The sequence below is a fragment of the Trachemys scripta genome, chromosome 1, assembly GCF_013100865.1.
Source record: "Trachemys scripta elegans isolate TJP31775 chromosome 1, CAS_Tse_1.0, whole genome shotgun sequence".
NCBI lineage: Eukaryota > Metazoa > Chordata > Testudines > Emydidae > Trachemys > Trachemys scripta.
In genome coordinates this window covers 117,801,927-117,826,581 of record NC_048298.1, presented here as the reverse complement: position 1 = coordinate 117,826,581, position 24,655 = coordinate 117,801,927, and the positions used below count along the sequence as shown (strand labels likewise).

The 24,655-nt window shown below is 43.6% G+C and overlaps 1 protein-coding gene across 1 annotated transcript in view; it reads left to right on the top strand.

Moving 5' to 3' along the window:
- LMNTD1 (lamin tail domain containing 1) overlaps positions 1-24,655 on the top strand; it is a 321,294-nt gene that overhangs the window by 272,386 nt on the left and 24,253 nt on the right. Inside the window, exon 15 of the mRNA XM_034782870.1 lies at positions 2,750-2,838. Within this exon, the coding sequence (XP_034638761.1) occupies positions 2,750-2,838 (89 nt within the window). The remainder of the gene's footprint in view (positions 1-2,749; positions 2,839-24,655) is intronic.

Below are 24,655 nucleotides of genomic sequence, written 5' to 3'. Positions count from 1 at the left end.
ACAGGAAGAAAACAAATATGATGCTCTATGGTTCCTTTGAATATACTTTTTTGCCCAGATTTTCAAAGGACTGTGTTTGAACTCCTCCCCTGCCATCTTGAATTACTCACCTGTGTAAAAATGACCACTCCAACCCAACAAAGCAACATACATTCACCTAACTAAGCCCTCCTAGTTAGCTCTCCCTTAACTTCAGATTCCTCCTGCTGTGCTCCCTTTTGACCAACCAGGGATCAGGGATATGTTCTGGAAATTGGGCCCAGATTAACCCACCCCTCCCCATGGAGGGGCCCTTCATGTGTGGATCTCCCCTTGTCTATGAAGAAATGGTACTGGGGTGCCTCTGTGGTACTCTTCCACCCCTCCCCCAGTGACACTCTATACGGAGCTCTCTCTCTGTGCAGGCTTGGGGTCTGTGCATTGGAAGGAAACGGGGTCAGGCCAGGCCAAGGTAAGAGGGGCAGGCTGGGGCAGGACTGGAGATATACCTATCGTCCACCCTTTGGTCCAGCAAAACTTCTTCAACATGGTGCTCATGCTGTATTAACCTTTTCACAGGCCCCTCCCACACCAGAGATCCCCAGGGAGTTTCTCTGGCAGTTCATTTTCATTGGAGCTTCACCTACAAGAAGAAAGGGCAGGCAGCCTCCAGGATCCTGACCCACAGTGGGAGTACAGGACCTTGTGTGGATGACCAAGGTCACATGCAGATATTTGGGGCAGCTATTCTGAAGGGGGCACATTCCTGCCTAGCCCCTTTCTCCCACTGGGAAGTTCTCTACAAGAAAATACTCAGAAATATCGGCGTAAAAAGTGGCTTTTACTATACGATGGGGCAATGGGAGGGGCCTAAATACATGTCAAACAGTATTATGCAAATATCCCATCCTTCCATAAAACAGTTTTTATCATGCAAACAAACTCCCAACCAGTGTTTAAACATTGGAACAGGTGTAATAACACAACAACCACTTCCCATTATCGATATATCGATATAGTTCTCTTTTCAGGAAAAGATTTGTCGGCCCTCATTACTCTGTTAAATCTGTTTTAAACATGCTTCTGTTGCAACTCAAAATTGCCTCCATCCCGCATGGATTTAATATTTATCTCACTTCTACTGTCATCAAGTATTAGAAGCAGGACTACAAAGAGACCAAAAAGCAAAGATGAAAATGTAATTTATTACAGAGAATTCAATACTACCTCCTTTTAATCCTTCTGCACTACTGTGTTTGTCATGGGTCTCTTATCTTGGCTATTTGGTTCTGTTCACACTAAAGTATAGACAATTGTTTGACTATTCTCGCAGTTTGTTCTTTAAAATGTTCATGAGATGAAATAATTGAACTTAGCCAAATGTATTGTCTAAAGACAAAACAGTAGAATAAAAAAAGGAGCTATACCCACCCTCTTTTTGGGAAGCAAATTCTCACAGCATGTTCACCTAGCACAGAAGGTGTTCTTCAAAGATATGCATTTCAACTAGTAATTTGTAGGATGATTTTACAAGTTAAGAAACTCTTTATGTATCACTAAAATTGAACCCACTAGTTCCTACCAATCCTTAGCTTGTTGTTCTGGACCTTCCTTATCTTTGTTTTGGATACTAGCATTCAGGGCCATGAAGATACCTTCCTGGCTTGTACTGGGGCAGAACATTAATGTATTTTGCCTTTGATAAATGTCCTGTTTTCTAATGCCAAAGCTGACTTCAGCTTTGCAAAGTGTTGTGGGATATTGGACATGGGGCAACAGAGTTGTGTGGAGAGCATAATATATTCAGTTAACATAACTTCCCAACAAGTACACCTCTACCCCGATATAACGCTGTCCTCGGGAGCCAAAAAATCTTACCGTGTTATAGGTGAAACTGTGTTATATTGAACTTGCTTTGATGCGCAGCCCCGCCCCTCCGGAGCACTGCTTTACCGTGTTATATCCGAATTCGTGTTATATCGGGGTAGAGGTGTATATATATGTAATGTATATTATATTAGTATCATGCCAATAATACCTTTTAATGTGGTGTGTACTATGCCTAACATATATGTAATATTGGCTAACAGTCCACACTGTGTCCCACATTTGGGTCTTGGCAAATAGACTCAACTGTTGAGAGTCCAGCATGACAGTGGAAGTTCTCACTGTGTATGGGTGGGTGTCTGGGTTCAAATAAAGACTTCCTCCCCCGTCCTTGTCCCCCCAAATCTTTGCAAACAAATTGAAATTAGCCTTTTATTTTAAGTTTAAAAAAATCAGCAATTATAATTATAATCATAATTATTCATTTTTTTCCATTTCTTTACTTTTGGTTTCTGACCAGAACCAGACGTAAATACCAAAATACCATGGGTGAAACCTTGGGCTTACTAATATCAATGTCAAAGCTCCCATTGACTTCCATGGGGTCAGGATTTCGGCCTATAGGAAGGGCTGTTCTCACAAGATTTTCAATACACTGTTGCAAACTCAAAAGGGCTGGACAGTTTAGATAAGCATGACCAATCATTCAAAGTTCACCATTTTCTTGTTTTCACCAACTTCTTGGGAAATTGAGTTACCTGCATCTTAGTGACAATCAAGAAGGTCTAGGTGACCATGGATTTATCACAAGATACTTTTTATTTAAAACTTTTTCCATAAACTGAGAGGAAAATGAGGATTTTTGATGTTGACTTTATTACTTCTGAGATTTATTTTTCTTTTAAAATCAGTGTATTGAAATCATTTTTGTTCCCACCAACAGGCACTCTGTATGCAGGAACCAGCCGGGGCAGAAACATGGCTACAGGAAGTTTGCATGGAAAAAGTAGAAGGCTGACCTGGTCAGCAGGGGTGAGTAGAGACTAAGACAAATTCCATTTTCAATAAAGCAAGAACAGAGGGGTTCAGAGAAAGAAAAGGAAACAAAAAACTTAATTTTGTTGAAAATTCTTTTTATTATTTGTGTTCTAAGAGAGAGGCCTACATCAGAACCAGTCATTCAAGACTCAGATCTGACTCTGTATCAAAACAGTGCAACTTGATCACATCTATATAATGTGACCATTACAAACACCACTGTATTGACAGGAAGATTGCATTCACAGCTTGAGAGTATGGGTCTGATTCTCATTTACAATGAGGCCCTTTACACTGCTCTGGTAGGGTAAAGAGGCCTTGAAGTGGGTGTACATTTTCACCCATTTTAAGACCTCTTTATACTTACACTATCCTATAGAAAGACCCACAATCAAGCCCTGTATAATAGGCCCATCCCAGGCCCCTAAATTTGTAAATCCCCAAACTGGGAGAACATTAGGCTCCCAATCCAAACTTCCTGGCTTGGGTTCATCTCTAATTTTTTCTAAAGATCAGTTCCATGATTTTTTGTAATATAGAATACTTTCTCTTAACTAATAGATACGTAAATGCAGGCAATACCTAGGAAAATGCTAAACATTGCTTCGGTATCAGACCCACATTTCTTAAGACCTGAGTCAAAGCTCATTGAAGTCTATGGGATTTGGCTGTTAATGAATACTAAGCTATATATAAGATTATTATTATAGACCTATAGAATATGTATTATTATAACTCTATTATGGTTAATGTTCTGCAAAGTGCTATTTGCATTTACATGGCTATAAAAATGTTTATCATCAACAGCCGGTCTATGTACACTAGACTGAAATGAAAAAGAAATCCTGGAGGAATTTTTTAAAAATTGGATGTGCTTGCTTCTTAACTGTTAACATGATATAGGGTTCTTCCACTAGGTATAGGCCTGTGTAAATAAACATATCAGTGTCTCAGTTTTCCCTTCTGTAAAGTGGTAGCAATAAAGCATATCTCAAAGGGGTGTTGTGATGCTTGATTCATCAGTATTTGTAAAAGCACTTTCATATCCTCAGATGAAAGGCACTTTAGAAGTGCAAAGTATTAGCATTAGTAACACTAGATAAAATACCCTTTGGAGTTATGAATCATGCTTTTGCCAATAAACTACTTGAATTAAAAGAAGCTGATCATCCAGAAAGACTGTTTCCAAACATCTGTGTCTCTAATCTCTTGGTTTTCTAAGTAGCATTCAGGGTTTAGCTGAACAATTCAACTTTACTGTCACAGTTAAAAATAACCCTACGTGATGTTTTGAAAATGTAAGGGTCTCTTTATTTGCAGCCAGAGATATGAGACTTGATTCTTATTTATACTGAAAGCCCATTACACTGACATATCCTTTGGGTATGTCTTCACTGCAGAGTTAACCCAGGCTTTTGTTTCTAGTTCCCTTCCTGTCCCCACCCAAAAACCTCTTCTGTTTGGTGGTGCTTTCAACCACGGTAGCTGGGGCTATAGAGCCAGAGTGGGCTGGGAACCCACCCGCTTTGCAGTGAGGACACCGGCTTAGCCACTCATATGCTGATAATCCTCCACTGCCTTCCCAGAAGGACAGACAAATTCTCTCATGGTTCACTAGGAAAGAACCATAGAGCGGTTCAACTTACTGTAGCACCAGAAGCCATGGGATATGCCCCCAGAAGTCTCATAAACTCATAGACTCTAAGGTCAGAAGGGACCATTATGATCATCTAGTCTGACCTCCCGCATGATGTGGGCCACAAAAGCTGACCCACCCACTCCTAAGAATTCTCTCCCTTGACTCAGCTGTTGAAGTCCCCAAATCATGATTTAAAGACTTCAAATCACTGAGAATCCTCCAGCAAGCGACCCCTGCCCCATGCTGCGGAGGAAGGCGAAAAACCTCCAGGGCCTCTGCCAATCTACCCTGGAGGAAAATTCCTTCCCGATCCCAAATATGGCGACCAGCTGAACCCCGAGCATGCGGGCAAGATTCTCTAGCCAGACCCTCTGGAAAAAGTTCTCTGTAGTACTTTTAATATCCCATCATTGACCATTGTTACTAATTACCAGCGATGGCAAGTTATTAACCTATTGACTAAAATCACTTTATCCCATCAAACCATCCCCTCCATAAACTTATCAAGCTTAATCTTAAAGCCTGAGAGGTCTTTTGCCCCCACTGTTTCCCTCGGAAGGCTGTTCCAAAACTTCACCCCTCTGATGGTTAGAAACCTTCATCTAATTTCAAGCCTAAACTTCCCGACGGCCAGTTTATATCCATTTGTTCTCATGTCCACATTAGTACTGAGCTGAAATAATTCCTTTCCCTCCCTGGTATTTATCCCTCTGATATATTTAAAGAGAGCAATCATATCCCCCCTCAGCCTTCTTTTGGTTAAGGTAAACAAACCGAGCTCCTCGAGTCTCCTTTCATATGACAGATTTTCCATTCCTTGGATCATCCTAGTGGCCCTTCTTTGTACCCGTTCCAGTTTGATTTCATCCTTTTTAAACATGGGAGACCAGAACTGCACACAGTACTCCAAATGAGGTCTCATCAGTGCCTTGTATAACAGAACCAGCACCTCCTTATCCCTACTAGAAATACCTTGCCTAATGCATCCCAAGACCCCATTAGCTTTTTTCACGGCCACGTCACATTGCCGACTCATAGTCATCCTGCGATCAACCAGGACTCCAAGGTCCTTCTCTTCTGTTACTTCCAACTGATGCATCCCCAGCTTATAACTAAAATTCTTGTTAGTCATCCCTAAATGCATAACCTTACACTTCTCACTATTAAATTTCATCCTATTACTATTACTCCAGTTTACAAGGTCATCCAAATCTCCCTGCAGGATATCCCGATCCTTCTCCAAATTGGCAATACCTCCCAACTTTGTGTCATCTGCAAACTTTATCAGCCCACTCCTATATTTGATTCCAAGGTCAGTAATGAATAGATTAAATAAAATCGGACCCAAAACTGAACCTTGAGGAACTCCACTGGTAACTTCCCTCCAACCTGACAGTTCACCTTTCAGTACAACCCGCTGCAGTCTCCCCTTTAACCAGTTCTTTATCCACCTCTGGATTTTCATATCGATCCCCATCTTTTCCAATTTAACCAATAATTCCTCATGCGGTACCGTATCATATGCTTTACTGAAATCGAGGTATATTAGATCCACTGCATTTCCTTTATTTAAAAAATCTGTTACTTTCTCAAAGAAGGAAATTAGGTTGGTTTGGCACAATCTACCTTTCGTAAAACCGTGTTGTAATTTGTCCCAATTGGCATTGACCTCAAGATCCTTAACTACTTTCGCCTTCAAAAATTTTTCCAAGACCTTACATATTACAGATGTTAAACTAACAGGCCTGTAGTTACCCGGGTCACTTTTTTTCCCCTTCTTGAAAATAGGAACCACATTAGCTATTCTTCAGTCAAACGGTACCACCCCCGAGTTTACAGATTCATTAAAAATTATCGCTAACGGGCTTGCAATTTCTCGCACCAGTTCCTTTAATATTCTCGGATGAAGATCATCCGGTCCGCCCGATTTAGTCCCGTTAAGCTGTTCGAGTTTGGCTTCTACCTCGAATACGGTAATGTCAACCCCCACTCTATTCCCTTCCGTCTCGCTTCCACTATTCCTCAGCCCTTCATTAGTCTCATTAAATACCGATGCAAAATATTCATTTAGATATTGTGCCATGCCTAGATTATCCTTAATCTCCACTCCCTCTACAGTCTTAAGCAGTCCCACTTCTTCTTTCTTTGTTTTCTTCCTATTTATATGGCTATAAAAGCTCTTACTATTGGTTTTAATTCCCCTTGCAAGGTCCAACTCTACACGGCTTTTGGCTTTTCTCACTCCATCTCTACATGCTCTGACCTCAATAAGGTAGGTTTCTTTGCTGATCCCTCCCATCTTCCACTCCCTGTACGCTTTCTGTTTTTTCTTAATGACCCCTCTGAGATGCTTGCTCATCCAGCTTGGTCTAAATCTCCTGCCTACGAACCGTTTTCCCTTTCTCGGGATACAGGCCTCCGACAGCTCCTGCAACTTCAACTTGAAATAATCCCAGGCACCTTCCGCCTTTAGATCCCTAAATATGTTAGTCCAATCTACTTCCCTAACTAGTCCCCTTAATTTATTAAAGTTAGCCCTTTTGAAATCGTAAACCTTAGTCTCCGATTTAATTCTGTGAATCTTTCCATTTAGTTTAAACCGAATTAGCTCATGATCACTCGAGCCAAGGTTGTCCCCTACAACCATTTCCTCAACAAGGTCCTCACTACTCACCAAAACCAAATCTAAAATGGCATCCCCCCTCATCGGTTCAGCAACTACTTGATGAAGGAATTCATCAGCTATCACGTCTAGGAAAATCTGAGCCCTATTATTGTCGCTAGCATTTGTTCCCCAATCTATATCCGGGAAGTTAAAGTCTCCCATGATTACACAGTTCCTATTAGTATTTACTTCCCTAAAAACGTTAAAGAGTTCTCTGTCCATAACCAGGCTAGATCCCGGCGGTCTATAGCACACCCCAAGCACTATCCCAGGGGAGGCTCTAGTAGTTCTTTTACCCAATGTGAGTATTGCACAGACAGACTCTGTCTTATCCATTCCATCACTTATTATTTCTTTACAGTTTACCTCATTATTGACATACAATGCTACTCCCCCACCTTTACCTTTGATCCAGTCTTTCCTAAACAGCACATACCCTTCCATACCTGTACTCCAGTCATGACTACTGTTCCACCATGTTTCAGTTATTCCTACAATATCCGGTTTCATTTCTCGGACCAGGAGCTCCAATTCCTCCATTTTGTTACCTAGGCTTCTCGCATTGGTGTATAAACATCTTAATTTATGCCGTTTGGCCTCTCTCACATTCGTTATCCCATTTGGTATGGACACCGTACTGCTAATATGACCTATTAGTCTAGTATCCATTCCCCCCCCCCCTTTTTGTCCAATCTCTTCCCCCTGGCTATATCCGTTCTTATCTCATCGTCCTCCCTCTCAATGTTATAATCTGGTGTGGAGATTAACTGGACATCTCCCAACCGTCTCCCCCAAATTCCTAGTTTAAAGCTCTTTTGATAAGATGAGCCAGCTTCCCTCCCAGAAGTCTATTTCCTTCCCTACTCAGGTGAAGTCCGTCCCGTGAGAACAGTTTTCTGTCCCCGAAAGCCTCCCAGTGGCCATACAGCCCAAAGCCCTCTTTATAGCACCACTTCCTTAGCCAACTATTTATCATCACAATCCTGTCACCCCTTTGCTGCCCTTCTCTAGGAGCAGGCAGAATCCCACTGAAGATGATCTGAGCCTCGATTTCCTTAAGCGTCTTCCCCAGCCTGGCATAATCTCCCTTGATTCTCTCCAGTGAGAACCTAGCTGTGTCATTAGTTCCTACGTGAAGGATGATCAAGGGGTTCTTACCTGCTCCTTTTAGGATCCTTGTCAGCCGCAGGTTCACATCCCGTATCTTAGCGCCCGGTAGACAGCACACCTTTCTGTTCTCTGGGTCTGCCGTGGTCACAGGCCTGTTCAACCTCCTCAGTAAGGAGTCCCCAATCACGAAAACCTGCCTTTGCCTGGTGACAGTGCGATCTACTAATCTATCCCCTGTTCCCTCTAATTGCAACCCCTGTCCATTCCTATTTTCCCTTATAATCCCCCTTATGCCATCCTGTATCCTCCCGGGGCCCAGATTTGGTGCTGTCTCCATCAACTCCTCCCCTCTTTCTATGGGACTAGCCGCTCTTCTCTTTTTCCTCCCCCTCCCCCCTTCAGTTACCACCTGCTGCACCCCTTCCTCGTTTTCCAAACACCCAAACCTGTTCCTGAGCTCTATTTCTCCTTCACTGGCCCTCCTTTTCCTTGGCCTGCTTCTCATGGTCACATGCTTCCACTGCCCTTGTTCTCCCCCCGGCATTCCCCCCTCACAGGTCTTTGCCCCTGCTTCCACCTGTACCCCTGAGCATTCCCCTTCAACCACTCCTTGCCTTTGCTCCATCAGCTGCTCGAACTCCCTTCTAAACTCTATCAGGGTATCTACCTGCATCTCCAAACCTCAGATCTTTTCTTCCAGCAGCTCTATTAGGCGGCATTTCATGCACACATACCTCTGTTCAGGCACCGCCGCTAGGACCATGTACATACCGCAGCTGCCGCATGCAATCATCTGCATTGTGTCCCCTGCTGCTTGGCTCATGGCTGCTGTTGTCTGAGCCCGCCTGCTCAGCTGTGCCCTCTGCACTGGGGAAACACAGCACACGGGGCACCACGCCCTCCTGCCTCCCCTTCCACCTCCCCCTGTAAACTCCCACTCAAACTCCCCTGTTAGCAGCCCTGTTCACCGGCTCCTATGCCACTGCCTGACTGGGTGGCCGCTTTTATAGGCCCTCTCCTCAACCAAGCTCCGCCCCCTAATCAGGGCTCAGCTCCCCGCCCAGCACGCTGCCCCTACAGGTCTCTACACATACAAGCACTACAAAGACAGACGCAAATACAGGTACCTTCTCCTCCAATGGAACTCCCACTCAAACTCCCCTGTTAGCAGCCCTGTTCGCTGGCTCCTGTACCGCTGCTCGCTGCTCCTAGTGACACGCATGGGGGAGTGCAGCACCACTGAGGACACAGTAACTTGAGTGTGTCTTTGCCGTATGGGGGGCTCACTCCTGTGGTAAGTTAACCTAGGTGTTGATCACTCATGGTCAGGGTGCTGGAACAATTTGTATAGTGGGGGTGCTGAGGACCATCGAACCAAACTAAACCCTGTATATGATGGAAACCACTTCAAGCCAGGGGATGCAACAGCACCCCCAGCACCCCTAGTTCCAGCACCTATAATTGTGGTAACCACAGTGAAAACGTATCTTTAGAGTAAATAAAAATGGTGCACGTGCATGGTGCAATGGTGATGTCATCAGCTAGCTAGGAAATTCTGAGAGGCACCGAAGATTCAGCTTTTCCGGCATAACCTTCAATGGAGGCACAAAATTCAGAAGCCCTAGAGAGTTGATCCCATATAACGGGCTTTTCTACACAGGGAAATTTACCAGGATAATTCTACTGCTATAGTTATACCAGAGAAACTCCCCATGTGGAGACTTTTATTGTGGGATAAGAGTGCCTTTTTCTGCCTTTAGCTTATACTAGTTCCAAAGTGACATCAGCTAAACTGGGAAAAGGCACTCTTCTTGAATAATAATGTCCAGCTAGGGAGTTACACTGGTATCGCTTTAGCCATTTAAAGATAACAACATCATTATGCTGATAAATTTCCCTGCCTAGACAAGCCCCCAAAGTCCCTTAGAGAGGCTTTCAAAGTATATGTCGTCTGCTACATATTCATTTTTGAAAAGCTGCTCTCACTGGGGGTTAGGTGACTCAAGTGATTTGATAATGACACACAGAGCCTTTCATCACTTGATTACCAGTTCAAATCCAGCCCAGGCTGATAGTGAGTGACTATGTGATGACACTAGTGAAATGAACTGATAGTCTGTTTCCAGTGGACAACTGTCCCCCCTGCAACAAACTAGCCTCCTTTGTTTGCCATCTCAGTAGACAGACTAAAGACAGAATGGGATAGACTGTATTGCTGTACCTCCAGGCCTCTAGAAGAGGCTCCTCAAGGGCAAGGTAGAGACCCATTGTTGGGATGGAGTGGGGAAGCTTGCATTGACACCACCTTTTAACAGCCATAAATTCACTAAGAAAGAAAATGCAGAGGTCGGGATCCCATCTGGCTGCCTAATTCAGCCAAGTTCACAAAGAATTGTTCACGTTACTTTGTGTTACAATTTTACTTTTCTTTAGGAGGAGGAAATGCAAATCTAATGAACAATGGGATGTCCGAGGGTATGGGGTCCAGTCATCAGCTCTTAAGAGAAAAAGAGAGAGAGAGAGAGACTGCAACATGTAAGGAATCTTGTTGATTTTGAAAAGGATGAGCTCATTCGGAGGGACTTCAGATTATCTTCTTCTCCAGGCAGGAGCAGAGGCAATGGTCTGGTTCAGGTGTTTTCTAATAGAAAAAAAGGCACTAATCCAAAAAACCAAAAAAAAATTAAAAAAAGGCTGCTCATTTGGCACTTACTGAAGAACCTAGAAAGTGCTAATTTCATTCTCTACCCTTTGCCACTAGCACTTCTGCAGCTGTTTCTGCTGTTCGTGGGAACACATTTTGCAATAGCACATTGTGTCAGGCAATCCTACCTCCTGTGATCAAGGATATTTGCATTTAAAGACATTTTCTCATGACAAAAATATACCTTCCTCAAATGGGTTTGACTGCTTCAGTGCTATATAGACAGAGTTGGGAAAGCATTGAAAGGTTAAAATACTACTCAGATAATAGAAACAGAACCAGAAGTTCAGTTGCTCACCCAGCACTGCCGTCTGGCCATTGGGTGGAAGGGGATGGTGAAGATGGCATTCCTAGCTCTTCCCAGAATTCTTCTGTGGCCCTGTAAGTAGTGGAGGATGGTAAACAGGACTGGCTTACCCCAGAGCTGCTCTGTGGAAGCAAGGGTAGAGAGAACAGGGTACTATCTGGCCCTGATTTCCCGTTTGTGGTCCTCATCCTGCAATTACATCCTTTCATGCAAAGCCCCCTTGGGGCTCCCTGCAGGTGCAAGGGTCTGCTCATATGGATCCAATTGCAGAATTGGTGCCTTTTTTGTTATAGCCCATGCTTGCAAAATGATATAGTCCTGCAGAATTGCTAATGTGTCATTTTGCCTTTCCTCATTAATCTCTCCTTCAGTGCTACCTCCTCCCATATTTGAGATTTTTAAAAAATGAAACAAAAACAACCAAATGTTCAGATTTCTTTAAAAACTGTTAGAACTCCAAGAAGCTCTATTCCTTCCCCCATATTCTCTGTTGTGGACTTTGTGCTTCACACCCTCCTGCCCTATCTGATGTCATTCTGAATGTTGTTGTTTTACTAATTTAGAACGTAAAATACTCAAGAAAGGGGTTTTGACTCGTTACACATCTGTAATACATCATGCAAATCTATAGCCCAACATATATAACCTCACACAATTATTAGCCACTCATTACCTGAACTATGCAAACCTCTTTGAGATCTGAAAAACTGGACGGAAGAACAGACGCCTGTTCATGAAACTTCCATTGTTCCCTGCTTCTAACTACAGTATATTGCCAATACCAAGAGAACAGCTTTTTTTATCTATTGAGACCTAGTCTCTCCCGGGCAGGGATTATCTCTTCCTCTGTATTTGGAAAACACCCAGCAGCCTTTTGGTGCTAGGCAATCTCCATAATAAATAATAGTAATCAATTAATCTTTTGTCAGGATATAAAGAGAAGATTTAAATGCAGTGTTTCCCCCCACATAATTCCCATATTACACAGACAATGTGCTTTCTGTTTATTTTTAATGAGGACCATTCCTATGATTCTGACTGAAATACTTTAAGCAGCTGATTAGGTTTCCCATAAGATCGCTAATGAACAAATCACAGCTTTCTTAGCACATTGCATGGTACCACATAGGAAGACAATAACATTATTTGAATAATGAAAGTTTCAGTCTCTCTTTAACAGCATGGATCTTTGTCTCTTTATACTTTGATTTCATAGGGAGGGCCCTCTACTGAATAAATGACAATTTTTTCTGACAGTAATTGAATAATTCAATCAAGCCTATCCAAAGAGATTGAAATAAAAGGAGGAAATTAGTTTCTTTTCCATAAAAGTGACTTGATTCCTGAAGTCTTGATTGAACATAGAGATGATTGAATTAATCAGTGTTTGATCTAAACCAGGGGTTCTCAAACTGGGGTTCAGGACCCCTCAGGGGGTCACAAGGTTATTTCATGGGGGGTCACGAGCTGTCAGCCTCCACCCCAAACCCCGCTTTGCCTCCAGCATTTATAATGGTGTTAAATATATTAAAAAGTGTTTTTAATTTATAGGGGGGGTTGCACTCAGAGGCTTGCTATGGGAAAGGGGTCACCAGTACAAAAGTTTGAGAACTACTGAACTAAACAGAAGGTACACTGCATATTGTGTGTGTGTGTGTGTGTGTGTGTGTGTGTGTGTGTGCGTGTGCGTGTATTATATATGCATGCACACACCAACTACACCTTCAAAAAGTTATAAATATACTTCTAGATGATAGTGTATTAAAATTAGGTGAATAAAATAAGTAAGTATCCATCATCACAGTGAGGCCAGAGTTGGAATCATACACAGCTGTGTGAATAGTGATTTTAGCACTTCCACTGTTATCACTGCTGTCATTGTGCCCACCCCCATCCTCTGAGCACATACATAAATATCCATCATAGTAGGTCTGAGCACAGAGATACTATCTTGTTCTTCCCTTCCCTCCATACTAGGTTGGCCAGAGTGATAAAATAACAAATGGCACCTGGGATTAATATGTTTAGACAAGAAAGTGAAGCATTCAAGTTCCACTTAACGCAATTTCTTTTTCCTTCTTACCTAAACTGTTTCATTTGCACTTAGCATTATGATTAAATAGCTCCAGCTGGGAGGGTTCATTGTCTCAATGGATCAGTAATTGACTATAGACTAGAGCCTTTCACCTGTATGCCACCCGTTCAAATCCAGCGTAGGTCATGATAACCAATTGTTTACAACTGTATGGCTATGCTGTAGTCTGTTTGCAATGAGTTGTGAGTCTCAGTCCAGTTTCTAATGGACAAGTGTGCACATCTCAAAGCACCACCTTAAAGTAGCAATCTCTGTAATGGGGCCAAAGACTGAATAGACCTGGGATATGTCTACACAGCAGCTGGGAGGATGCTTCTCAGTGTGGATTGACAGACACAGACACTAGCTCTGCTCAGGCTACCACGCTAAAAATAGCAGCGTGGTCAAAGCAGCACAGGCAGCGGCTCAGGCTAGTTGCCTGAATACATCCCCAGGGGTCAGGGAAGTCTGTATTTGAGCAGCTAGCTCACGCTGTTGCCCATGTCACCATGAGCACACTGCTATTTTTAGCATGCTAGCTCAAGCAGAGCAAGCATGTCTATCTACCCGCTCTGGGACACAGCCGCACAGCTGCTGTGTAGACATACCCATAGAGAATGAGCAATCTACTCAGCCTTAGAGTTGATCCCTCCAGGACAGGGTTGAGGCACGTTGGTGGGACAGCGTGGAGACACTGACCCTGCTTACCACCAGTGCTGTGGATAGATGGCAATCAGTCAGGATTGCTTGTTTTATAAGCTTTAGTTAATTTCAAGCAATAAAAAATAGATCCAGTCATTCATACAGATCTGTGAGGATATGCTTAGTGTATTTCACTTTTCCTTCTTTCCACCCCACCCCCACTTAGACAGGCACTGGAGAGCAGGTAAGGGCTATTCTGGAAAAAGAGACCAAATTCTCCTTCCATCTCAGTTCCTTCATATCTCATACTAATACTTATGTCCAGGCAAGCGAATACCCAGGCACCTTCACTTAACAAGCATTCCCTTTTTTAACCAGAGTGGAGCTAAGTCACTCCATGTTCCAATTCACCATTTAAAAATGGGAGACTCTTTCAGAGACAACTTCAGTACTAGCAAGTAACTGGGAAGAAACAGATTTTGAGAAAGCAAGCAGCTTCCATTGGCTTTGTCTGTGCCTGATGTCATCCTTAGGCTCCATCTACACTTGAACTGTAGCCAAGGCATCTGACCTGGTGACAATATAGTTGTCCCTTAACCTGGTTAGAGTCTGGTTCAAAGTTGTAGTGTAGAACTGACCATGTCCTGTTAACTGGCTTCAAGCCTTGTATTGTGCACTGTGCTGTAACGTTGTTAGAGATCAGACAAGTGGCAATCAGGTCCTCTGACTCATTTACACTTGTAATGTGGATAGGACTTACGGGGTATGTCTGCACAGCCTGCAGCAGTGAGCCGTTCAGCCCGGCTCGATGGACTTGGGCTAGTGGGGTTCACCCTAGTGCTCTAAAAACAGAGGTGCAGAGAGTGCTTGGAAGTTGCGGCTCAGGCTGGAGTTTGGGCTCTTGAGCTCACCCTCTCTGTAGCCTTTAGAGCCTCAACGCCAATGTGCTGTCTACGCAGCTAGTTTTAGAGGGCTAGCGCTAGCCAAGTCAGTCGATTGAAGGTGGGACGTTCGCTGCCACAGGCTGTGTAGACATACCTGATAGGAACAAAGCTGAGGTGGTTCAGATTGCTATTCAGTAGCTCACAAGGCGATGACCTAGTAATGTAATGCAGTTGACAGTGGAACCTAATAACAGTCTTGGGTGTTTTGACAATGGGGCATGAGTGTTCACTGAAATACTTTAATGGCTTGGAAAATGTGGGTGTGAAGAATTAGTGGCAAATACTTTTATTGGATGTTTTATTCAAAGGTTTGAAGGTGTGCATGTGCCACAAGATGGGGTTGGTTTAGTACTTCTGTAGCATCAAAATACTAGTGCCTAACTCTAGTATCACAGCATATGCACCAGTGCATGTACAATCCCAACAGTTCTAGGCCTGAGCACTAGTTTTGCAGTGATCACAGACTGCCATAAAATAAAGTGCAGGTCCCAAACAGCAGAGGCACAGTAGTGACCCCATGCTGGAGTAGTTGCACGTTCATAATGACGACAATATGGAGCCACCTTAGGATGATGAACAGCAACTCCCTTTCTGATGTCTGCCTCTCTGTCCATCAAAAAAAAATGCTGCAAATCACATCAGTCTCTCTACATGCTACATCCAGGAGAGGCTGAAACACACAATGAAACTCCCTATAGATCTGGGCCGGGCCGGGGGCTGACCAGGAGGTTTGAGCCCCCCCGGGGCCAGAGGAAGCCAGCGCCTGTGCCCAATCCTCTATAGTTTCACCCTTTGCTAACATACAGCGAATTGAAACCCGTCGAACAGCTGAGAGGTAAATGTATTCTGGGAATAGATTTGTTCCATTAGCTGAAATTAGTGTTAAGCGTGTTCTGCTGTCATTTGCTTCCCATACAGCTGTCACAGCATGTGTTGAGCCATTTTACAATAGATGTCAAATATAAGTGGAAGTCAAACAACTGCAAATGGTTAGGTGAAGGGCAGCTTCTTTTTCTTTGATTCAGCATTAAGAAAGATCCTGCTTCCATCTACATTGGCTTTGAAATTAGTTTTAGCAAATATGTACTGGAACAGTATACATGAGCATGTTGGAAATAGTGAGCATGTTTAGAGGGAGTGTCATTTAAGTGCGTAACAGCAGTGCTGGCACAGTGACCCTGCAGAGATGATTATGCTGGCTAATGATTAAAAAATTGCAAACAGCTGTTTCTTTAGCCTGTGGAATTGCAAGAGCAGGGATTTGAGGCAAAGAGCACCAATCACAGAAGAAATAGTCACTTCACACAACAGGAGGTCTAAGGGCATGCTGTACATTCTCTGTATACATTTATACAACTGAGTCCAAGTGCTGCTTATGGAGGTAATTGAATTTTTATTGATGCCATGTAACTTCCTACTCCTTACTTTTTTGTAATTTGCATTTAATTTTTGGTTTTATTGTTTACACACACTGAGTTTTACAGTTTAAACAAACTTAATCTACTTAAGAACATAAGAACGGCCATACTGGTCAGACCAATGGTTCCTCTATCCCAGTATCCTGTCTTCTCACGGTGGCCAGTGCCAGATGATTCAGAGGGAATCAACAGAACAGGGCAATTATCGAGTGATCCACCCTGGTTGTCCAGTCTCAGCTTCTGGAAGTTGTAGGTTTAGGGACACCCAGAGAATGGTATTGCATCCCTGACCATCTTAGGTAATAGCCATTGATGGATCTATCCTCCATGATTTTGTCTAATTTTTTTTAACCCAATTATATTTTTGGCCTTCACAACATCCCCTGGTAACAAGTTCCATAGTGTGTTGTGTGTACTTCCTTATGTTTGTTTTAAATCTATTGACTATTAGTTTAGTAGGGTGACCCCTGGTTCTTGTATTATATGAAAGGGTAAATAATGCTTTATTATTCACTTTCTCTACACCATTCATAATTTTATAGACCTCTATCATATCCCCCCTTAGTCATCTCTTTTCTAAAATGAACAGTCCCAGTCTTTTCAATCTCTCTTTATGTGGAAATTGTTCCATACATCTAATTATTTTCTCTGTACCTTTTCCAATTCTGATACATCTTCTTTGAGATGTGGCAACTGGAACTGCATGCAGTATTCCAGGTCTGGACATACCATAGATTTATATAGTGGCATTATGATTTTTTCTGTTTTATTACCTATCCCTTTTCTAATGGTTCCTAACATTCGGTTTGCCTTTTCCGACTGTCGCTGCACATTGAGCGGATGTTTTCAGAGAACTATCCCTAAGGATGCCAAGATCTTTCTTGAGTAGTAACGGCTAATTTAGATGCCATCATTTTGTATGTATGGCTGGGATTATTTTTTCCAATGTCCATTACTTTGCACTTATCAACACTGAATTTCATCTGCCATTTTGTTGCCCAGTCACCCAGTTTTGTGAGATCCCTTTGTAACTCTTTGCAGACAGCTTTGGACTTAACTATCTTGAGGAATTTTGTACCATCTGCAAACTTTGCCACCTAACTCCTTTTTCCAGATCATTTATGAATATGTTGAATAGGACTGGCCCCAGTACCGATCCTTTGGCGTCCCCACTATTTACCTCTCTTCACTGTAAAAATTGACCATGTATTCGTACCCTTTGTTTCCTATCTTTTAACCAGTTACTGATCCATCCTTCCCTCTTATCACATAACTGCTTACTTTGCTTAAGAGTCTTTGGTGTGAGACCTTCTCAAAGACTTCCTGAAAATCTAAGTACACTGGATCACCCTTGTACACATGTTTGTTGACCCCCTCAAAGAATTCTAATAGATTGGAGAGGCATGATTTCCCTTTACTAAACCATATTAACTTTTCCCCAGCGTATCATGTTCATCTATGTTTCTGATAATTCTGTTCTTTGCTGTAGTTTCAACCTGTTTGCCTGATATTGAAGTTAGGCTTACCAGCCCATAATTGCCAGGATTGCTTCTGGAGCCTGTTTTAAAAATCTGTGTTACAATAGCTATTCTCCAGTCATCTGATATTAAGGTCTGATTTAAGTAATAGGTTACCTACACTAGTTAGTAGTTCTTCAGTTTCATATTTGAGTTCCTCGGAATTATTGGGTGAATATCATCTGGTCCTGGTGACTTATTACTGTTTAATTTGTCAATTTGTTCTGAAACCTCTTCTATTGATACCTCAGTCTGGGACAGTTTCTCAGATTTGTTGCCAAAAAAGATGTCTCAGGATATAGGCGTCTCTCTCACATCCTCTGCAGTGAAGACTGATGCAAAGAATTAATTTAGCTTCTCCTCAAAGGCCTTGTCTTCCTCAAGTGCTTCTTTAGCACCTGGATTACCCAGTAGCCCCACTGATTGTCTGGCAGACTTCCTTCTTCTGATGTACTTTTTAAAAATTGCTATTAGTTTTGTCTGTTTTGTTAGTTGTTCTTCAAATTCTTTTTTGCCTAATTATATCTTTACTCTTGACTTGCCAGAGTTTATTCTCCTTTCTATTTTCCTCAGTTGGATTTGACTTCCAATTTTTAAAGCGTGTCTTCTTGCCTCTAACTGCCCATTTTACTCTGTTCTTCAGCCATGGTGGCATTTTTTGGTTCGCTGCTTATAATTTTTTTATGTGGGGTATACATTTCGTTTGAGCCTCTATTATGGTGTTTTTAAATAGTTTCCATGCAGCTTGTAGGTAGTTCGCTCCTGTGACTGTTTCTTTTAATTTCCATTTAACTTAGCTTCCTCATTTTTGTGTAGTTTCCCTTTTTGCAGTTAAATGCTACTTTGGTGGGTTTATTTGGTATTTTCTCCTCTACAAGGATGTTAAATTTAATTACATTATGGTCACTAATACTGAGCAGTTCAGCTGTATTCACCTCTTGGACCAGATCCTGTGCTCCACTTAAGACTAAATCTAGAATTGCCTCTCCCTTTGTGGGTTCCAGAACAAGTTGCTCCAAGTAGTCATGAATGGCATCTAGAATTTTCTCTCTCTGTCCTGTCCTGAGGTGAAATGTGCCCAGTCAATGTTGGGATAGCTGAAATCCCTCATTATTATTGAGTTTTCTATTTTTGTAGCCTGTCTAATCTCCCTGAGCATTTCACCGTCACTGTCACTATCCTCATCAGCTTCTCTGTAGTATAGTTCTTGTGTATACTCTTATTATTCAAGCATGGAATTTCTCTTCATCCAGATTTTACAGTACCATTTGATTCATTTAAGTTTTTTAATATATTTGACTCTATGCTTTCTTTCACATATAGAACCACTCCCCCCTCAGCATGACCAATTCTGTCATTCCTATATATTTTGTAACCTGGTAATTACTATGTCCCATTGATTATCATTGTTCCACCAAGTTTCTGTGATGCCTATTATATCAACATCCTCATTTAAAACCAGGCACTCAAGCTGATCCATTTTAGTATTTAGACTTCTAGCATTTGTACACAAGTACTTACAAAATTTGTCAATATTTAGTTGTCTGCCAGCATGTGATGGAACTGAAGGGGACTCTTTTTTATTTGACTGTTTCATTCAGGTCTTACCTGTCCTTTACCAACATCTATCCTCTCCTCTTTACTAGCATATAGAGTACCCCCTTTACTATATCATTCCCTAAGATATGTCTCTGTCCAAACCCCATGCTCCTCTGCACCTGTTGGCTTTCCCCCAGCTCTTAGTTTAAAAACTCCTCTATGACCTTTTAAAATGTACATGCCAGCAGTCTGGTTCCTTTTTGGTTTAGGAGGAGCCCAGCCTTCCTGTAGAGGCGCCTACTATCCTAAAAGTTTCTGTGTTTCTAATAAACCTAAATCCCTCCTCCAAACACCATCATCTCATCCACACATTGAGACCCTGCCGTTCTGCCTGTCTACCTGGCCCTGACTATGGAACTGGAAGAATTTCAGAGGCTGCTGCCATGGAGGTCCTGGACTTTAATCTCTTACCTATCGGCCTAAATTTGCCCTCCAGGACTTCTCTCTTACCTTTCCCTGTGTCAGTGGTACCTACATGTACCACGACCACCAGCTCCTCCCCATCACTGCACATAAGTCTGTCTAGGTGTCTGGAGAGGTCCACAACTTTTGCACCCGGCAGGCAATTCACCATGCGGTCTAAATGCAATAAAACCTTGCTCATTCTCACTTAGCTAATCTGAAGACTTGATAATTCTGCTAAAAAAAAGGCAGCAAATAAAGATTTAAAAGTGCTCGGGTCAGATCTCCTATTACTTTTACAAAATACAACTTCAGAACATTCACTGGCAATCTATGAAGTATTATTACAAATAATTAAAACTAAACTATCACTTCAAAATAAATGAAGTAAGTACTTTTGGTAGTGCAATATTACTGATGATTTTAATCATGTTTTTTATCTTCCTAATTTGCAATATTTGGTAAACTTCAGCGAATGCAAATTTTAGCGCTTGTCAGAATTTCCAAGCTCACAATCCTGGAGACTTACATTTATCCAAAAAACAGGTGAAGCTTGAGAAGTGGCAGTGCAGGCTTCCTCTCACTGTCCCGCCAATGTGCTTAAACCAGGGGTGGGCAAACTTTTTGGCCCGAGGGCCATATCTGGGATTAGAAATTGTATGGCGGGCCATGAATGCTCACAGAATTGGTGTTGGGGTGCAGGAGAGGGTGAGGGCTCTGGTTGGGGGTGCGGGCTCCGCGGTGGGGCTGAGGATGAGGAGTTTGGGGTGTAGGCGGGTGCTCTGGGCTGGGACCGAGGGGTTCGGATGGTGGGAGGGGGATCAGGGCTGGGACAAGGGTTTCAGGTGTGGAGAGAGGCTCAAGGGTGCAGGCTCCAGTTGGCCCTTACCTCAAGCAGCTCCCAAAAGCAGTGACATGGCCCTTCTCCGGCTCCTATGGGGAGGCAAGACCAGGTGGCTCTCCCATTGGAGCACCAGAGAGGGGCCATGCTGCTGCTTCTGGGAGCCACGTGGAGCAGCCCCCGACTCTGCTCCCCGGTTGGAGTGCCGGAGGGGGGCCATGTCGCACCTTCCAGGAGCCATGTGGCGAGGCCCCCGATCCTGTGCCCTGGCTGGAGCGCCGAAGTGGGGCAAGCCCCAGACCCCAGTCCCCAGCAGGAGCTCAAGGGCCGGCTTAAAACGGCTGGCAGGCTGGATTCGGCCCGCGGGCCATAGTTTGCCCACCCCTGGCTTAAACCCATTCTTTATATTTTGATCTCCATGTCTTTTCATTCCTTGGTACCTCTGCTGAGGCTATCAGCAAAGGTACCAAACAGTGACAGGGTATAGTGATTTTCTTGATGTAGAAACCTGGCCAAGGAGACCATAACTGCAGTTATGTAATTGTTTACAAAGGCCACCGAACAGCCATTAAATCCATTATTTCAATAGAGCTGGTGAATTTGTTGAGGATCAGTTATCCAGTGAATTCTGGCCTCGAGTCATTTAAGAACTGATCCTGGTTTTTGAGACTGTAGTAGTCATTCACAGGTATTTGCAGAATATTTTAACAAACAAATTTGAGTCTAGTGGTAGTTTGTGAGCTATTCTTTTTAGTTATTTATTATATATGGAGTCTGACCGGCCATGTAGGTCACCTGGTATTGTTTTTGTGCTGTGATGAGTTGGTTGAAACTTTTTAAACAAAGATAACAATGAATAACAAATGGTGAATAGTGATTACACTTGTATGTGCATAGATGCCTTAGTTCACTGTGTATTTGCATGATAAACAGCCACTATACAAACATTATCCAAAACCAAACCTACTCACACAAATGTGAAGGAACAGCAAATAGGAAATATAAAAGTGGTTGTACAAAACAGCTGTCTGGATTTCAAGTGGAATTTATGAAACATTGTCTTTGCAATATTTGACCATCTCTAACTTTCAGTCACTACCAACCAGATTCAAACCTGTGACACAAAGGTGAAGGTTTCTCTCACAGTATCTTAGGGGCCTCTCCAGCCCCCAAGTTGAGTCCAGGAGGATGCAAAGGTGGTTTAAAGCTATGCTCCTAGTGGTGCAACAGAGACACCGGGTGCAGTTAGGATAATGACGCTACTACATAGAGATGCTAGCTCTAGCCTGTAGATAGGACAGAACAAGTACTCTATTATTTTAAGTTTGTGTTGTGTTAAATTGTAGCTGCTTATTTAATTTGTAATCATTTCAGCCTTTACGCACTACATGGCAACACGATGTAGATTATGTAATCACAACAGATGGATGCGGGGATCAAGTAAGAGGCAGCCGGTTTAGAAGCAAGAGTCAGAGATACTTGCAGCGGTTAGCAGTGTTGTCTGCTCTTTCAGTTTCATCATGAGCAATGGTATTTTGGCCTTTGCTGCAGACAGTTTCAGGATGGTGGGAGAAGCTGTAGCTTGCACACAATTTCCAGGCCTACCCAGGGGAAAACCCCCTCTGATTGGCTGCCTTCCCCACTTTTCAACCTTCTGGGGAAGAGCAGCCAATCAGAGCTGATGGGAGGCAGGCAGAGCACTTCTCCCCTCCCCTCAGGAGCTGAGAGTAGTTTTCAGCTAGGGGACGTGGGAAAGGGTGAAGTCGATACCATTCTCACAGGAGAGGAGGGGAGAGGAGGGAGCAGAAGATCCTGCAGCTCAGGGCGGCTCTGGCTTGGGAAGGGAGAGAGGGTGTGAAGAACCCCTGGAACTGCTACCAATCGTCCACTTCCCAAACTCTGAAAAGGGCACCCAGCTCTAGGAAGAGCGATAGTGCTCTGAGGGGCATGGGGCAGATGTGGGACAGGAGGAGCAAAGCTGATGTGGGAGTTGAGGTGTATAATTAATTGCTGAGATGGGGAATGGGTAGATATGGGAGTAGGAGTCCACAGAATTAATTAGTATTTTGGGGCACGGGGAGAAGCTGGAAGCATCAGGCAGCCAATGAGAGCTTCTGCATTGAAGCCAAAATTGCCTTACTCTATCAATTTGGGAGAGTTGTTATACGCACTCTGGCAGTGGGCAGGGGGAGTTCAAAAATCAAACCCACAATAATATAATGTTTAAAACAAATCTTATGATTTGGGGGACCTGACTTGTGCTTTTTTAACTTTGGAGGTTGGCAATTCTGAGTTAGCTAGTCATCCACTCAGCAGCAGGGCCGGCTCTAGGCACCAGCAAAACAAGCTGGTGCTTGGGGTGGCACATCTTTAGGGGCGGCATTCTGGCGCGGGCCAGGCCGCCCCTAAAAATGTGCCCTGCCCGCCCTAACTCACCTCCACTACTGCCGCTCGCGCGCCGCTGCTCGCCCTCCCTCCCAGGCTCTCAAACCCGGGAGGGAGGGGGAGATCCCGAGCGGCCACGGCGCGCGAAACAGCTGATTTGTGCTCCACGGCCGCTCGAGATCTCCCCCTCCCTCCCGGGTTTGAGAGCCTGGGAAGGAGGGGGAGACCCCGAGTGGCTGCGGCGCACGCGCTGCTTCTCCCTCTCCCTCCGAGGCTTGAGAGCCTAGGGGGAGGAGGCAGGGCTGGGGATTTGGGGAAGGGGCAGAGTTGAGGCGGGGCCGGGGGCGGGGTAAGAAAAAAATGGGGGGGGCGGCCAAAATTGTTTTTGCTTCGGGCGGCAAAAATCCTAGAGCCGGCCCTGCTCAGCAGACCCGTAATACATTACATCTGATGATCTAAATGTGTTTTACAAGCATGGATAAAGGTAATTGCATTGAACCCTCATGAGGAGAATATCCCCATTTTAGAGATGAGGAAAGTGATGCACAGAAAGATGGACTGTCCGAAGTCAATCAGTCACTGTGTGGCAGAGCAATAAATGGAATCCCAGGTCTCTTGACTTCCAGTTCTATATTTTAAAAGTTACTTGCAAAGGGTTTGGAGGGGTGGAATTAAGCTTTTGGGAAAGCTGTGTCTTCCTGAGTTTGTGCAGTGTCAATGCTCAACAGATAATAAATAATAATAATAGTAAACATTCATATGGAGCCAAGCAGTCTACAGATGACAAATCTGTGGTTTATCAATTTCTTGGGAGGCACGTCAACAATCCATTCATATTTATTGCTTCTGCTGTACCTTTAAACTGATAACTATTCCTTTCTGGTAAAAAAAATATCCCTAACCATTCATCTTCCGAGCTCCTTAGCCTTTACAAAGATTCTTGTCCCCAAACCAAGGCTTCTCCTCTTCAAAAAATTTCCTAATCCTCCAAATTCTGTAAAGTTTTTACTTTATTGGCAGTGTCCTATATAAGCACATAAACAACTGATAAATTCATACAATAACACATTTTGGGAATCACTCTGATGGTCATAGCTCAATATCTTAAATAATGCACAAACTCCCTGCTAGTTACACGGGGACAGACGGCAAAGAGCTAAATTAATAGAATGCTGAGATCCCAGAAGGGTATTCTCTTTGCTTACCAGGATATTTTTAGTTGGAAACAGAGATAGGTCAGCAGCTCCAAAATTTTAGGGTTTCAAAACCTGGGGCCAGATTCTTAGTTGGTGTAACTTCTTTGACTTCAATACATGTACACAGGGCTGGCTCTAACTTTTTTGCCGCCCCAGGCAAAAAAGAAGAGCACCGCCCCACTGTACCCCCCCCGCCGCGAGCGCCGCCGAAATCCCCGCCCCCCCAGCACCATGCCACCTGAAGCCCCGCCCCCCCAGCGCTGCGCTGCCCGAAGCCCTGCTCCCCTCCGAGCGCCGTACCATGCCAGCCCCTGCTTCCCCAAGACCCCGTCCCCCCAAGCACCATGCCGCCCGAAGCCCCGCCCCCC